The 16,466-nt window shown below is 38.3% G+C and overlaps 1 protein-coding gene and 1 long non-coding RNA gene across 13 annotated transcripts in view; one reads left to right on the forward strand and one right to left on the reverse strand.

Moving 5' to 3' along the window:
- Nucleotides 1-4,137: 4,137 nt before the first annotated feature.
- The window catches only part of LOC127519399 (gastrula zinc finger protein XlCGF57.1-like), a 52,420-nt gene continuing 40,091 nt past the window's right edge, over nt 4,138-16,466 (reverse strand). For 2 of the 12 annotated variants that reach the window (XM_051907091.1, XM_051907090.1), the window contains exons 2-6: nt 14,165-14,295; nt 11,318-11,347; nt 10,177-10,662; nt 4,747-6,742; nt 4,138-4,375 (exon numbers count right to left, since the gene is read on the reverse strand). In XM_051907091.1, the coding sequence (XP_051763051.1) occupies nt 6,108-6,742; nt 10,177-10,662; nt 11,318-11,347; nt 14,165-14,249 (1,236 nt within the window). In that variant the 5' untranslated portion in view covers nt 14,250-14,295 and the 3' untranslated portion in view covers nt 4,138-4,375; nt 4,747-6,107. The remainder of the gene's footprint in view (nt 4,376-4,746; nt 6,743-10,176; nt 10,663-11,317; nt 11,348-14,164; nt 14,296-16,466) is intronic. The other 10 variants (XM_051907099.1, XM_051907098.1, XM_051907102.1 and 7 more) reach the window with 8 other exon arrangements.
- LOC127519427 (uncharacterized) overlaps nt 6,139-16,466 on the forward strand; it is a 34,597-nt gene continuing 24,269 nt past the window's right edge. Inside the window, exon 1 of the long non-coding RNA XR_007931827.1 lies at nt 6,139-6,318. This is a non-coding gene — a long non-coding RNA (uncharacterized LOC127519427). The remainder of the gene's footprint in view (nt 6,319-16,466) is intronic.

Raw genomic sequence — 16,466 nt, forward strand, 5'->3', positions numbered from 1 at the left:
TCTTTCATAGATACTGGCACTGACCAACACTGAAATGACACGAAATCCCCTTAACTCTTGAAAGGATACTACGAAAAAGATATCGCTTTCATCAGCACACATGGGCATGGCAAACTGATTTATTTTTTACTAATTTATGACATGACCTAGAGCAGCGATTCTCAAACCTGTTCAGGGATGCATTTCCCTACAGCACTGTTAGTCAACTCTGGTCGCAAGTTCCATTGAACTCTATTGGTAACAACGGAACTTGCGACCATAGTTGGCTTTGGGAAACGCACCCCTGGAGTACCACCAGCCCTGCATATTTTGTATGTCTCCCTCATCTATCACCCCTGAGTCAACTCGTGAGCTCATTATTAGACTTCAAGACCTCAAATGGTTGGGTCTGATAAAAGGAGACATACAAAATGTGCAGGGCTAGTGGTACTCCAGGACAGGTTTGAGAACTACTGACCAGAGAATGGAAGTTATAACAGACACAGGTAATCACACACTCTCTCTCTCTTTCTCATAATGTTATACTCTAGGGGTTCTCAACTCTGGCCATTGAGATAAACAGTCCTGCAGAGTTTTGCTGTAACCCTAATCAAACACACCTGAACAAGCTAATCAAGGTCTTCAGGATAAATAGAAAATTACAAGCAGGTGAGTCTGATCAGGGTTGGGGCTAAACTCTACAGGAAAGAGGACTTTGAGGGCCAGAGTTGAGAACCCATGCTCTACTAAATGTTCTCACTCAAACCTGGTTTCTTTGGTAATGGAACAACTTTTTTTCCAAAGAGCAGGTATAATATGAGTCCACTGATTGTTGAAAAATAGGATGCCATGCAGCAGTAAATTACTCTGAACAAGATTTTAGCAATAAAGCAGAGATACCTTCAGGGCCTGTGGAGTTTTTGGTACACAGCCTCATTTTATCTGTCAGAGGCCAGATATCTAATGAGACGGGATGGCTAAATCCACCCTTACACCATGTGACTCAGCGTGGTGATATTTTTCTGTTTTGTGCCACTTTTGCCTTTTCCCCTTATCCAATCAATCCCAAAGTTCCGCTCCGGTGTTCCGCACCAAGCCTCTTACGATTCCCGCAAATCCAGAGGCACACCAAACCCGATGACCAGTGCCTGGTTCACCTCTAAACTAAAGCAGCTATTTGAAAAATATTTTGTCGCGCAAAAAAAACAGCATGATTCACGCTGCATTAGATAAACCCAGTCCCACAGTATAGGTACGATATTTATAATTCTGAGTTCTTCTGGCTCAGTAACACATACATTTTAAGTCACCAGGGGCCGGTTGTTCAAAAGTAATCTGATCAGATTGCTCCTATTAAATTGGATCAAATCTTGAAAATGGGTTGTTCAAAAGGAAAAAAGGATTCTGAAATCAGATTAGATCACAAAACAAGATTAGATTAGAAAAAAGATTAGATCCCAGACATGCTCATTGGTACTTAGTCCCAGCCTCTTCACTGGCCATGGTAGAACACTGACATTCCTGTCTTGCAAGAAATCACACACAGAATAAGCAGTATGGCTGGTGGCATTGTCATGCAAGGATAAGCCTGCAGGAAGGGTACCACATTAGAGAGGAGGATGCCTTCCCTGTAACGCACAGCATTGCGATTACCTGCAATGACAACAAGCTCTATGACGAACCCTCCACCTCCAAATGATCCCACTCCAGAGTACAGGCCTCAGTGTAATGCTAATTCCTTTAACAAAAAACACCATTCAACCATCACTCCTGGTGACACAAAATCACAACTCGTCAGTGAAAAGCATTTTTCGCCAGGCACACACCCCATCCAGCTCATCAACTGGCTCCCAAACTCCTACTGGCATGCTTGACGGCATCCATATTGGTGTTAGACTTTCCAGTACAGTGCTTAATTTGGAGGTGATAACTAGCTAACCACAAAATCCATCGCTATCCAAGACTTCCAAGAAGAACTCTCTAAAGATGAGAAAGAAGATTATTATCAGTATTAACTGTAAATTCTGCACCTAACAAGAACTTATGAAATAAAATTCTGTAATGGCCCATTTTAAGGCCAACAACTTTAGTTTAAACAGACTGTAATTTTGATAGTTCTACTCAGAAGAATGTAGGTTTCAACTAGCATATGCTAACTCTTTTCCTACCATCCTGCACCCCATGATTACTCCAATCTGTATAAGGAATAAACTGCAAAAGCCAAGACAGGTGCTTGTTGTAGTGCCTGCTTCAGTTGTCAATTCCCCTAAAAAAAAAGCATTACAAAGCTCTCCGGAAGACCTTCTTTGGTTGGCCAAGCAAAAGGGTCTTGAGGTGTTTGCATTTTTTAAAAAGTGAAGATTTGCATGGTTAATAACTTTTCTCTTTTTTTCTCACCAAAATAAGGCCGTAAAACCTATACTGAATATTTGTTCACAAGACTTTTGAGAACTGGATCTTGTAGCTTAGGATTTTTACTACAAAATGATGTGAAAATCACCCTGCCCACTCATTCACAAAAAACAATATATTCATTATATATTCATACTTTTGTAAGACACGTATTGTGTTAGAAATGCTGTATGTGAGGGAGGGACAATGACCCTGAATATTAATGTAACACACCTGGGAAGACAAAGGCCCCTCTCTAACCCTACCCAAATGGCCCATCAAGGTGGAATGGTGTAAGGCAGCCTGAAGAAAGAATGTGAGGAGATTAAAAGATAGTGTTTTGTTTTGGAGTTTATTTACAAAATAGTGCACAATCTAATCAAATTCACTGGACCATGGTGCTACATATGTAAGCATATATGAATAAATAGATATAAACATATAAAACAAAGAAATATATAACCGTATAACCTATATATAAATCTACATATACCTATATAACACAACCTTTTAGCACAAAATAAACATCTAAGTTTGAGCAGATATTCATAAATCTTACTACTATTGTATGCCAATAGTTCAACTAGTAAAATGTGTAAAAGTTTATATAACAATAATACGTTAACTAATTTAAATTCAAGGCTTATTCCTCAGAGCGAGTTTTCTTTCAAACTCAATAAAAAGCAGAGGAATCTGATGAAGCTTGATGCTTTGTTTATCGAGGTGATGGGAGCATTGGGTGTGGCCACATTAAAAATAATGAGCTCAGACGGAAAGATTGTACCTCTCGTTGGTTTCATATAGATTACATAAACAGAGAATATTTGTTTTCAATATGACTTAATTTAAACCCAGGTGAAAAAAGTGCACTAAAATACACCTTATTTCAGTACACTTCCATAATGTACTTAAAGTGCTCTATTTTCATGCACTAATTTTGTACTTAATATACTAAAAATTCTTCTTTAGTACTTTTTAAGATAATCTTTAAACATCTAATGGCACTTTTCTACTGCATGGGATGGCTCGGTACAGCTCACTTAAATAGTACCGCCTCAGTGGAGGTTCCAAGCATGCCATACCGATACTAAATGTGATGTGTAAACACTGCAGTTCACTGATTGGTCAAAGAATCATCACTACCAGCATCATTGGATTTGAAACACAAGACACCAAACTCGTGAGATTTAAATAGTCAGTAACAGCCACCGCAGTATCATTTGTTTGCGAAACGACATGCTTTAAATGACTGTCACACGCAACTTGAAAAAAAAAATAGCTGTATCGTGGTCAGTAGACAAGGAGCGGATCCATGGTAGTAGAGGTGGTGCAACTATATGAATCAGTCTATAATCCCTCCCACTTTGATGCGGTACTAAACTACAGTGGAAAAGCAAAACTGGCATAAGTGTACTCAACTGTGCTATTTTGAGACAGCATTAACATGAACTAAAATGTGCTTTTAACATACTATCTCTGTATTAAAAAAATTTAGTTACCACTTGTAGTACACTTGAACCCATCTTTCATACACTTTTAAATGTACTCATCAGACATAGAAAATACACTTATGAATTATTTAAAATATAAGAATAATATATAATATATACAAAATGTATTTATAATGTATTGCCCACATATTTTTGTACATTAAATAATTCATTTCAAATGTATAACTATGTTAATATTCCCTTTATGATATACTTCATACTACATGTTAATGGTGTCTTAAAAATGGTAGTCACGTAAAATAAGGAGGATTCAATAGACAATGCAGAAAATTTCAGTTTATTAAGAAAATAGTAGAAGGAAACATAACAAGGGTCAGACATCGTGGGTGCAAAGTATTTCTTGGTAGCGCAGAGACTACAATGGGCCAACCAATCCTCCAACATGAATCCAACAGTAATCCAAAACTGTCTTGACAGGGATTTTCCAGAACAGGAACGAGGCCAGAGAGACCCAAACACAGCCAGGATTAACACTGCATGAACACACCAACAATCTGACAACACAGGGCAAAAATTAATTTTAATTTAAATTTAGGATTACAATATAAAACTCTACTATGATTGAACTAATTTTTAAAGCATTCAAAGCACACTTTTAAGAAATACACTAATAAAACTATATTTTCGTGGTAGTATACTTTATTTCAATGCACTAAAAATCTATTTAAGTATTAGTGGTATTTAGTATACTTTTTCAAGTGCACTGAAGTACTACTGAAGTAGAAATATACTTTTAATTAGTGTTTATAGTGTAATAATTTTACAATTTTATTTAGTACAAAAAATAAGAATGTACTACAAATGTACTTGATTTTATTTAACACATTGTATATTTTTCAAGTGCATTCAAGTATGCGTTTTATACCTGGGAAAGTAGACACTTCAAGCTTTCTAAAGACACATCTCTCATGTCTGTGTGGCAAGTATTCGCTGAGTTTCTCTTCATTTTTGTGATGCGTTTCAGAAAGTTCACAGAGACGGACATCAGAAAGCACGCCGTTTGTTTCTTTATTTTAAGAAAGCACAAAGTTTTGTTGTTATTGTGTATGCAAATAAAAATACAGTTTCAAATGATGTATTGTTTCTGTATGACAAAAAATGACAGAGTATTTTAAGTCAGAAAAAAATGCAGTGATTGCACTGGCACCTCTGCAGACCCCAGAGGGCTAAATGTTGAAAGGTCCCTGGTGCATTACAAAGCCCAAAGGGCATCCAATCAAATTCATATAACTCAGGTGTAATAAAAGTTGTCTTAGGTCCTGGTCACATCCCGATGATAGGCCTGTCAGTAACAACTTGCAAAGATCCAAAGTTAAAAAAAAAAAAAGAAAAAAGCTTTGGACAACATGGTCAGTGACTCTTCAATATGGGGCAGAGCAGAGATCTTCGGTCCTGGAGGGCCATTGTCCTGCAGAGTTCAGCTTTAACCCTAATCAAACACACCTGAATGAGCTAATCAATTTCTTCAGGATTACTAGAAAGCTACAGGTTTGGAGCTAAACTCTGCAGGAGATTGGCCATCCAGGAACAAAGCTGCCCATCCCTGGGGTAGAGGAAATGCATCTCTGTGTTACCTTGTTCAGTTTGCTTTAATCTAAACAAAAAAACGAAGAGCCCGGTCTTTCTTCTTTACCAAACCTATTTTTGAGGCCCATATACTACAGCTCTTTTGAATGATACCAACCTCCAACATATCCTGCAGCAATGCACAAACTTCCTGATACAACTGAGATGGAATCTGATGGTAGCACTCTCAAACTGGGACTCTCTGACCTAATTATGTTCTTCCAAGGAAAAGTCCTGCTGATGTAAAAATAAAAACTGTTCTTTTAACTGTTCAGAACTCAGGTCTACACTGGAAATATAAACTTGTATAGTCACCCCTTCCTCAAGGGAGGGCTGCGTTACCTGCAGGAGGTGAACTTCCACCCACTTTGGAGAAACAATGATTCACATTGGAAGAAACTGCATTATCAGGGAAGACAGACAATTGTGACAACTTTTGATATTGATATTCTACTGCCATTTTCTCCCTTAACGCTCGTGTAAATTAATGTGGGTTTTAAGAGTTACTTTACATCTGAAACTCCTTCCACACTGATCACGTGAACAGCTTCTCTCAAGTGTGAACTCTCATGTGTTCCTTAAGGTGTCCTTTATGTGAAAAAATCTTTCCACAATGATCACATGTGAACAGATTCTCTTGTGTGATCTCTCATGTGGACATTAAGGCCTGATTTTTGAGTGTAACTGTTCCCACACATTTGGCAGGTGAATGGTCTCTCTAGTGTGAATTTTCATATGGACATTAAGGCTTGATTTATGAGTGTAACTGTTCCCACACTGTTGGCAGGTGAATGGGGTCTCTCCGGTGTGAATTCTCATGTGGACATTAAGGTTTGATTTTTGAGTGAAACTCTTTCCACACTGTTGGCAGGTGAAAGGCTTCTCTCCAGTGTGAACTTTCATGTGGACATTAAGGTTTCGTTTTTGACTGAAAATCTTTCCACACTGTTGGCAGGTGAATGGGTTTTCTCCAGTGTGAATTCTCATGTGGAGATTAAAGTTTGATTTATGAGTGAAACTCTTTCCACACTGTTGGCAGGTGAAAGGCTTTTCTCCAGTGTGAATTCTTATGTGGCCATTAAGAATTGATTTTCTAGAGAAACTTTTTCCACACTGTTGGCAGGTGAAATCACTTCTAGTTTCTGTATTCAGAGCTCTTTTTCGTGAAGAGACCTTTTCTGTCATTGAGCAACTAAAAGATTTTTCTCCAGTTATGTAATCATGATCTTTCATATGCTGATTTTTCTCTTCCATTTCCTCCAGTTCTTGACTCTCCTCTTTCAGCTGCATCAGGTCTAAAGCAAAACAAAAACAAATACAAGTTAATCCTAGTTTAGTGGCACAAAACAACACATCTAAACCAACAAAGGCCCTGTTTACACCTGGTATTAAGATGCGTTTTGGTCAATCAGTTCAGGAGTCTCAATGTTTTAACTACGGTTTTCTTGGTAATTTAAACACTTTAAATAGCAGATCTCATGTTCTGAGAAAATATTTTAGTGAATAACTTCACTGCAAATTTTTTCTGAAGAGTATTTGTAAGAGTATTTCTCTGAAGAGCATTATGTGAGACGAGTTCTTAGGGTGACTGACCCAAAGAAGGCGGCCAGCCCTGATGGTGTGACAGGAAGAGTGTTGAAGTCATGCGCAGATCAGCTGTCCATAGTTTTCACAAAAATCTTTCACAAATCAGTCTCTCTCTACATCTACATCCACAATTATCCCACTGCCAAAAAAGACAGTCATCAGTAGCTTAAATGATTATCGTCCAATTGCACTAACACCAGTCATTATGAAATGCTTTGAGAAGCTGGTCCTACAACATATTAAAGACAGTCTCCAACCTACTTTCGATCCATTCCAGTTCGCTTACAGAGCAAATAGATCTACTGAGGATGCTACCGTTACTGCTCTTCACACTGTGCTGAGCCAGCTGAAACATCAAGGGAATTATTTGAGGATGCTCTTTATAGACTTTAGCTCTGCCTTTAATACAGTAATTCTGGGCAGATTGGTCACAAAGCTTGCAGATGTAAGTTTTTCCCAATCCATCTGTCATTGGATCAAGGACTTTTTGACAAGTCGCCCTCAGACTGTTAGACTTGGTCTCCACCTGTCCTCCACCCTCACACCCAGCACAAGCGTCCCACAAGGTTGTGTTCTGAGTCCTCTTATTTATACTTTCTATACTTACGACTGTGTCCACACTCACCCTACAAACACCAAGTCTGCCGATGATACAACAGTGGTTGGACTCGTTTCAGGAGAGGATGAGACCGCTTATAGGGACAAACTCCAAAGATTGGCAGTGTGGTGTTCAGACAATAATCTCACACTGAACTGCTCAAAAACAAAAGAACTCATAATAAATTTCAGAAAGAGCAGTGTAGTCATGACGCCTTTATACATAAATGGGGACCATGTAGAAACTGTCCCTGTTTTCGAGTTCCTGGGCACATTATGACCACCTTCCTAATATTGTGTTGGTCCCACTTTTGCTGCCAAAACAGCCCTGACCCATCGAGGCATGGACTCCACTAGACCCCTGAAGGTGTGCTGTGGTATCTGGTACCAAGATGTTAGCAGCAGTCCTGTAAGTTGCGAGGTGGGGCCTCCATGGATCGGACTTGTTTGATGCTCGATTGGATTGAGATCTGGGGAATCTGGAAGCCAAGTCAACACCTCAAACTCGTTGTTGTGCTCCTCAAACCATTTCGAAACTATTTTTGCTTTGTGGAAGGGCACATTATCTTGCTGAAAGAGGCCACAGCCATCAGGGAATTTTTTTTCCATGAAAGGGTGAACATGGTCTGCAATAATGCTTAGGTAGGTGGTATGTGTCAAAGTAACATCCACATGGATGGCAGGATGCAAGGTTTCCTAACAGAACATTGCCCAAAGCATCACACTGCCTTCGCCGGCTTGGCTTCTTCCCATAGTGCATCCTGGTGCCATGTGTTCCACAAGTAAGTGACGCTCACGCATCCGGCCATCCACGTGATGTAAAAGAAAACATGATTCATTAGACCAGGCCACCTTCATCCATTTCTCCATGGTCCAGTTCTGATGCTCACGTGCCCACTGTTGGCGCTTTCGGTGGTGGACAGGGGTCAGCATGGACACCCTGACTGGTCTGCGGCTATGCAGCCCCATACGCAACAAACTGTGATGCACTGTGTATTCTGACACCTTTCTATCAGAACATCATTAACTTCTTGAGCAATTTGAGCTACAGTAGCTTGTCTGTTGGATCGGACCACATGGGCCAGCCGGTTCACCACTGTTCCTTCCTTGGACCACTTTTGATAGATACAGACCAGGAACACCCCACAAGAGCTGCAGTTTTGGAGATGCTCTGACCCAGTCGTCTAGCCATCACAATTTGGCCCTTGTCAAACTCGCTCAAATCCTTACGCTTACCCATTCCTGCTTCTAACACATCAACTTTGAGGACAAAATGTTCACTTGCTGCCTATTATATCCCACCCACTAGCAGGTGCTGTGATGAAGAGATAATCAGTGTTATTGACTTATAATCAGTGACACTGACACCTGTCAGTGCTGATAATGTTATGCCTGATCGGTGTATATCGCTGCAGATCTCTCATGGGCTTATAACACCACTGAAATAGTCAAAAAGGCCCAGAAGAGAATTCATTTTCTGAAAATCCTTAAGCAAAATCAACTGCAGAGAAACCTGCTGGTGTCCTTATATCCCAGCACCAAAGAGTGTACTGATGTATTGCATTCCTGTGTGGTTTACAAGCTGCTCAGCAGCAGACATGAGAGTCCTCCAAAGGGTCATCAGTACAGCCCAGAAAATTATTGGAGACTCGCTACCCTCACTAGAACATTTATTCAGCTCTCGTTGTCTGAGTAGAGCGACCAATATGCTCAAAGACCCATCCCACCCTGGACATCACCTGTTTGTAAAGCCGCCTTCTGGTAGGCGCTTTAGGTCTATTGCATCACAGATCTTAATAGATTTAAGAACAAGATTTACCCAAGAGCCATTAGAGAACTGAACGATTCTGCTAAACACTAAATTTTAGATTACACCTTGAATGGCTAATGCTTCAATTGCACTAATTATAACTACAGTTAAGGTCACTTTGTGATTATAATGTGCACTGCCTTTGCGTGAAACTGTCAAGTTCCTGTATTGTTGTTATATTTATTGTCTTAATTATTGTTGTTGTGTTATGTATGCATTCATTTTAACGTGTACTATCCAAGTAGTAATAAAGATGTTATAGTATAGTAATAAAGATGCCGTTGTAATGATGACAGTAGTGCACACAAAAGTAGTAACTCTTCCATGCTCCGTCACAGTTAGCACTCACACTGCATGTGTACTGTGCTCGAGCCCAACTGACCCGTGCAGTGACAGCTAAACGAACTGCGCCTGGGCACGGTATGGAGCGATCACACTAGTCAAACAAACCGGGGTTTGGGGGTCAAACACGCTCAAGCACGGTTCAGAGCGCCTAGTGTGAGTACACCCTAAAACAAGACAAGGATACTGAATGATTTTTAGCAATGTAATGTGAGGGCACAAATGGCATTTATAGTCAGTATTTCAAATTTTCCTAATATTTTGTATCATTAAACATGCATAATGTGGATTAGAATATGTTATGCTGGTGAAGTTAGGCATTGTAAAACTAGGTGTTGTAAGCTCCATGTTTATTTTTAATGGAGGAGATGGGGTAGAGATGCTTGTACTCACAATCTTCCGCTGACTGGGTTTTATAAAGAGAATTTTGTGCCGGTTCTGGTATACACATGGTTTTAGAAAACCATGGGTTCTCTCTGGTGTGAATTTTCATGTGGACATTAAGGCTTGATTTATGACTGTAACTGTTCCCACACTGTTGGCAGGTGAATGGGGTCTCTCCAGTGTGAATTCTCATGTGGGCATTAAGGCCTGATTTTTGAGTGAAACTGTTTCCACACTGATGGCAGGTAAAAGGCTTCTCTCCGGTGTGAACTCTCATGTGGATTGTAAGGTTTCTTTTTTGACTGAAAATCTTTCCACACTGTTGGCAGGTGAAAGGCTTCTCTCCAGTGTGAACTCTCATGTGGATTTTAAGGTTTCTTTTTTGACTGAAAATCTTTCCACACTGTTGGCAGGTGTAAGGCTTGTCTCCGGTGTGAACTCTCATGTGGACAAATTCATCCAGTTCTTGACGGTCCTCTATCAGCTGCATCAGGTCTAATGCAAAACAAAAACAAATACAAGTTAACCCTAGTTTAGTGGCACAAAGCAACACATCTAAACTAACAAAGGCCCCATTTACATCTGGTATTAAGATGCATTTTGGTCAATCGGATCAGAAGTAAACAAGGGAGACATTCAGGTTTACACCTAGGGCCTGATGTATAAACATTGTTATTAACTTCATTCGGTTCAGTATGTGTTCGTACAGAAAGGGGGAGAAAACTAAACATATAATTGCATTTTTTTTTTCACATTTTTTTTTTAACAGTGAGTAAATTAACAAATTGTGTCTCTGTCTTTACATATATTTAATTATAATTAATATAAGGATAAAAAAAAAAAAAAAATCTCTCTCTGCTAATGCTGTAAAATTCCTGAGTTTCTGTAGGCAAGAATGCAAAAGCTTCCAGAGTCTCCAGAATTTGTCCGATTTATGATCAAGGTCATAAATTAGTTTCTCCAAAGGAAAGAAAGCTGATAACCATGATGTCCACATGTCAGCTGGGAGAAACTTGGGTGCAGACCACCACAACAAAATACATTTTAGTCAGAAATAGGAAGATTATTAATAAAGACTTGGTGTCTGCATCAAAAAAAGTTATCCAAAGAGTGGTTAAATAAAACGAAGGGGATAGCAAGAACCGTTTACCAGTTATCTCCTGAATCTCAGAATGGACATCTTTCCAGAACGGTTGAATGCGATCACATGTTCAAAATAAATGGAAAATGTAAAAGCCACCACAAAATCAAAATAGACATTTTTTTTTTCATAGAATATTGCAGCGTTTATTATTAATGATTTAACAATGCACATCATTATTGTTTTAAATTGTGCCTCATAATCTTAAATCAGACTATCTTCCCCTCCCTCTTGCAGCAACACCTCTTCTCTTCTCTGATGACGAGGGCGGGGCAACCTGTCACTCAAGTGAGATTCAGCAATAGCAAACCACAACCATCCAATCAATTCTCCACAAACAAAATCAATACCCGCCCTACATTTGTTCTTGTTCCAGAAGCGTTTCACTCGGATATACGTCACAACAGGGAAAAGACTAGCTAACTTCTGTTTCATGCCAACTTTAAAACAAAGATGTGAGCAAATAAGGAACATTCCATGATGCTGAACAGGTGTGAAGTAAACCCCCAGATCCTGTTCCCACAATTGCAGGCCAAAAAAATAAAATAAAAATCACAACTCAACAATAAGGCATAAAAATTTTGAAATAACCCCTCTGATCATGGCTTCCTCCAATTCTGAAAAATGTAAGCGGAAATTGTTAAAAGACTTAAAAGAGACACTATAGCCCTTTTCACACAGAGATTCCAGAAAATAGGTTGTTTGCAATCATGTGGTTCTGGTGACGCGCAAAATTCAGGTGGAGGGCAAGAAGTGAAAATTAGAATGGAAGAGATGGAGAAGTCCATACTGTGCTGGTTTAGAAAGGTATAAACAGAAAATCACAACATATTTTGGACTTGATCCTTATGTTATGAAGAGGAGCGATTTTTCTACTGAATTGAAAGACTTGACTGTAATCGAGGAGGTAGATGTAGAGATGTGAAGCTGCTGTCACGACGTGTTCAGTTCTAGTCTGGTTTGTTTATATCGCGTTGCCTTTCTGCTAGTGACGTTAGGGCAGTATTTTGATTTTCTGTCGTGATTGTCAAAAATGACGCCATTGTAGGTCATTTATGTTGAATCGAGAATTGCAACAGGATTGGTCAGGGAAAAAACTGGATGGTGTAATACAATTTTCGCCTTTTCTATGTGTAAAAACACACTAAGGGAAGCAGGTTGAGGAGGTGATGGGAAGACGCTGTATAGCAAATCTAATAATGTCACTGATTGAACCCACTCAATAAAATAATCACATAGCGGAGTGTTTTTGAAAGTGTTGTATTTTGTTTTGGAGTAACATTACATTTGCGAGTATGACTCTCACTCGGCTTGTGAATGAGTATAACTTGCACGCATCCACCAACTGTTCACAAGCTTCTATGGGTTTGATTTTGGTTGTCATTTGTTGAAATAAATACAAAAAAATAGTCAAAATCAAAAAAAGGTAAGCAGGTATCCATATTCATTTTAGTATCAGCAGACGCAAAACTCTATTAAAGGCGACAACTTTTACAGTTTAAAAAGATAAAAGTTACATAAACAATAAAAGCTCCTTGTGGTTTCTCGGTTTGATGGATTTAAGCAACCATAAATGAAGTAACAAAACATAGGAATTTTGAGTTTGTGATAGCGATTCCTATATAGAAAAATCACCTCTTAGCCTTCAGCCGCATTTCGCGCTACAGCAATGACGTCATGTGCAAACAACCTATACACAGATAATGTGTCCCGGGATTGTTTCATTTTGGTTCATGTGCGTTCACACATCCCGTAAAGACAGTTTGCTTATGATCTGCGATTTCTCTCTCAAGAAACCACGCTCATGCACTTTTTTTTCTGATTCGATCATAAACTAGCACATCGAGTACCATCCCATAAGCTGGCAAACAATCTCAGCTTCGGCGTCATCATTACGACACACCCCTTACGGCATCGATTACAGCTTTTGTTCACACAGGGCATGTTCTGGGACTGATAAATAAAGTTATTGTCTCCTAAAAGAAAGAATTGATTCTGAACTGCTGAAACGATTCATCAGTAATTCAGTCTCACTTCCTGCTGAACCGACGTAGGTTTGTTACTAACATGGTCTTAATGGTCTTCATTGGCTGCCGGCGAACAGCGTCTCCTTTGCCCCGCCGTCAAACACTGTAGTTGTAGCTGAGACTGGAAGAGTTCGGTTTGTGTTGTCGACATGTATGTTTTTGGCATATGACTTGTTGCTTTGACTCAATGAATATATACAACTGTTTGTTATTTTGTTTGAATACCAAGTTTTTAGACCCTCTGAATTTTATGAGGTTCTGAATATTGTTAGCTTACATGAGCAAATGTGAAAGAAATATAAAAACAGCATTTAATGCATTTATTTTTAAAAAGAAACATTTATAAGTAACTCTCCCACTCCCACCCAAATGTTTTTCAGTTATATTTCCTTTTAAAAGTTGTAATTGATCAGAGTGAGTTTTGAGGAGTTTGTATAGTACAAATAGTGTCCACTGCAGCAAGTCCTTCATTTTAACTTTATGACTCTTATAAACAACAAATGTCAATTACTTACCTTTCACGGTTTGATTTATGCAAAATAAATATTATTGTTAGATACTAGATATTGGGTTTAATGTTACACAAAATAATGGTTTTGTTTAGGTTATCCATATTTTTTACTAATTTAACGTGCTACATGTCGTAATAAGGAATGCACAGTATCTGGTCATGTGATTTCGATATGTCTGTCCACATGAGATGACTCGCTCCATGTCAAATAAAACTGATTTAAACTGACACTCAAGACATTCTTCAAAAATATCATTTATTTCTGTAGAGGCTGACAAGGATCAAATGATTGAGTTCAGCTTTGAGAATGAAACTGACCTGTTTGTTGCTCAGTATCTTCATGTTTCACACTGAATGCTTCTTCAATCTTTATGTCTTCACTCTCCTCTTTAATAAACGCCATCTTTATAATAGTGTGTCACAAGATCGCAGCTGAACCAGGAGTTTTCCTGTGTGTTTGGACAATTTGACATGTTTAATATGAGAATAATTAACAGAAAGAAAAATAAATCCACAGTAAATCTCTGAGCGTGTCTCACTAGTTCAGTAGTCGATATATATATCGTTACCACAGTATAAAATATCTATCGTTAGTATGTAAATATAAAGCACTATTGATAGTTTAGAGTGATGAAATGCATGAACGAGAATATAAATAGTGGGACATGCTTGATATTATAAGGAGTTATAAGCGCAGTGCAGTAGGGCTGGGCGATATGTAAAAATTTTTGGGGCGATAATCGCCTTCAAAAATATTGTGATATCCGATAATATCGTCTACTTCACACTGGCCCCGCCCACCTGCGCCATCACTCATGTCCGACGTCAAAATCTTCCCAGCAAAAAATGGAGGACGATGGCTTAATATGCAGTGAATTAATTTGGCAACATTATGGATAAAAAAACCAAGCCTCATTTGAGCCCTGCTCTGCAGCCGCATCTCAAAGCGGGAAAAAACTCTGATTGCTGCTGTGTTCGCTTGTGGAAAGAAGTACGATAAATCTAGCTTAAAATGGACACAGTGCACTCTTGCTGTGACGCGTTTCTGGTTAAAGAGACGAGACAGTCTCAGATAGTCTCTTGGAGAGTGTTAAAGAATGGCGTGTCGACGAAAGAAAAATTTCATGTGTCACCACAGACAATGGAGCTAATGTTGTTGCAGCAGTACGGCAGCTAAATTGGCCATGGCTCAACTGTTTGGGCATAATTTGAACGTCGCCATAAACAACTGACTTCAGAAGGAGAAGGCCAGTACAGACCAAGCATTTGGTGTATGCCAGGCCATTAATGGGGCTTTCTCGTAGAGTCGGCCCTGAAGACGTGAACTCTTGAGAGTGCAAGAGGAGCTCAACATCCCCATCACTCTCTCGCAACCGTAAGCTAACCATTTAAACTACTCATTTTTTAAATACAATATATTTTAATATCATTATTATTTTGGATAAGGTTTCATTAGTAAACATTAGGTAAAATTAACTAAAAATGAACTGCACTTCTGCAGTATTTATTAATCTTGGTTAATGTTAATTTCAACATTTACTAATTATTCAAATAGCATTAGGCTTGATTTCCATATGCAAAGGTGATTTTTGTTATTTAGCCTAATGATTTAGAAAATTCAGGTTCAATTAAATAATGTTCTTATGGTGTTTGGATTTTATTTTATTTTTAAGAACTATTGTGTCTAAAAACCAAAATCATATTTGTTTTCATGTTGAATGATGGTTTTGATTTTTGATGATTTGAATGATTTCCATATGCAACTTTTGAGGTGATTTTTGTCTATCCACATGCCTATAATTTGATTTAAAAAGAAAACTTGTTTAATATCCTACTGATAAATGCAATTTTTCCAAATGATTGAATATCTTTATAGCATTGTGTTAATAAAATATTTGTTCAAAAGGTTTCACTATCTCATTTTCTTTTTAGCGTTAATCTTTTAATTGTTTTTACAGGTTTCAACGTTTCAACAATTTGTATTATTACTTATATTTTAATATCCTATAATATTTCTGGAGCTGTTTTAAACTTTAAGCCAAGCTGTATGTCGCATTCGTTGTTTGTAACGTGCTTCTCTCATGTGTGATGAAAACAGACGTCTCATCCTTTACTGTTTTGCTTTAACACGTACTGTGTGCATCACAAACACTAAAAAGGTAAGTGTATATTGAAATATGTCATTATCATGAAATTAATTTATCAATTATCTCCCAATTATCCTTTACTGCAAAGTGAAGACAGAAAATACTTCCGCTTTGAAAAATAAGGCCTTTCTCTCCATCAAATCTGAATTTAAAACCAGAATTCAGGAGCTCATATACTGAAACAAATGAGGTTAAATATTTCAAGAGGGTTACCAAAGGATATGTTTAGAGTTAGGAGGAAAATATCAATTACATTTAAACAATTAAATCAATAAATCCTTACTGAAAATGAATACAAATATATAATTGAATAAGTGCTATAAAAACAGCTAGTATGCGCTCCTGAAACTGCAGCCTCTGGTGTTGCTTTTCAAGAGATTCGAAACACTAAGTGAATCATTTTCACAAGCATTTGATTCAATTGACTCACAGTTTCGAAAAGCTCCGTTTCTTCATCACAATTTACCAGAGAC

This window comes from Ctenopharyngodon idella, chromosome 9, assembly GCF_019924925.1.
Source record: "Ctenopharyngodon idella isolate HZGC_01 chromosome 9, HZGC01, whole genome shotgun sequence".
NCBI classification, from domain to species: Eukaryota; Metazoa; Chordata; class Actinopteri; order Cypriniformes; family Xenocyprididae; genus Ctenopharyngodon; species Ctenopharyngodon idella.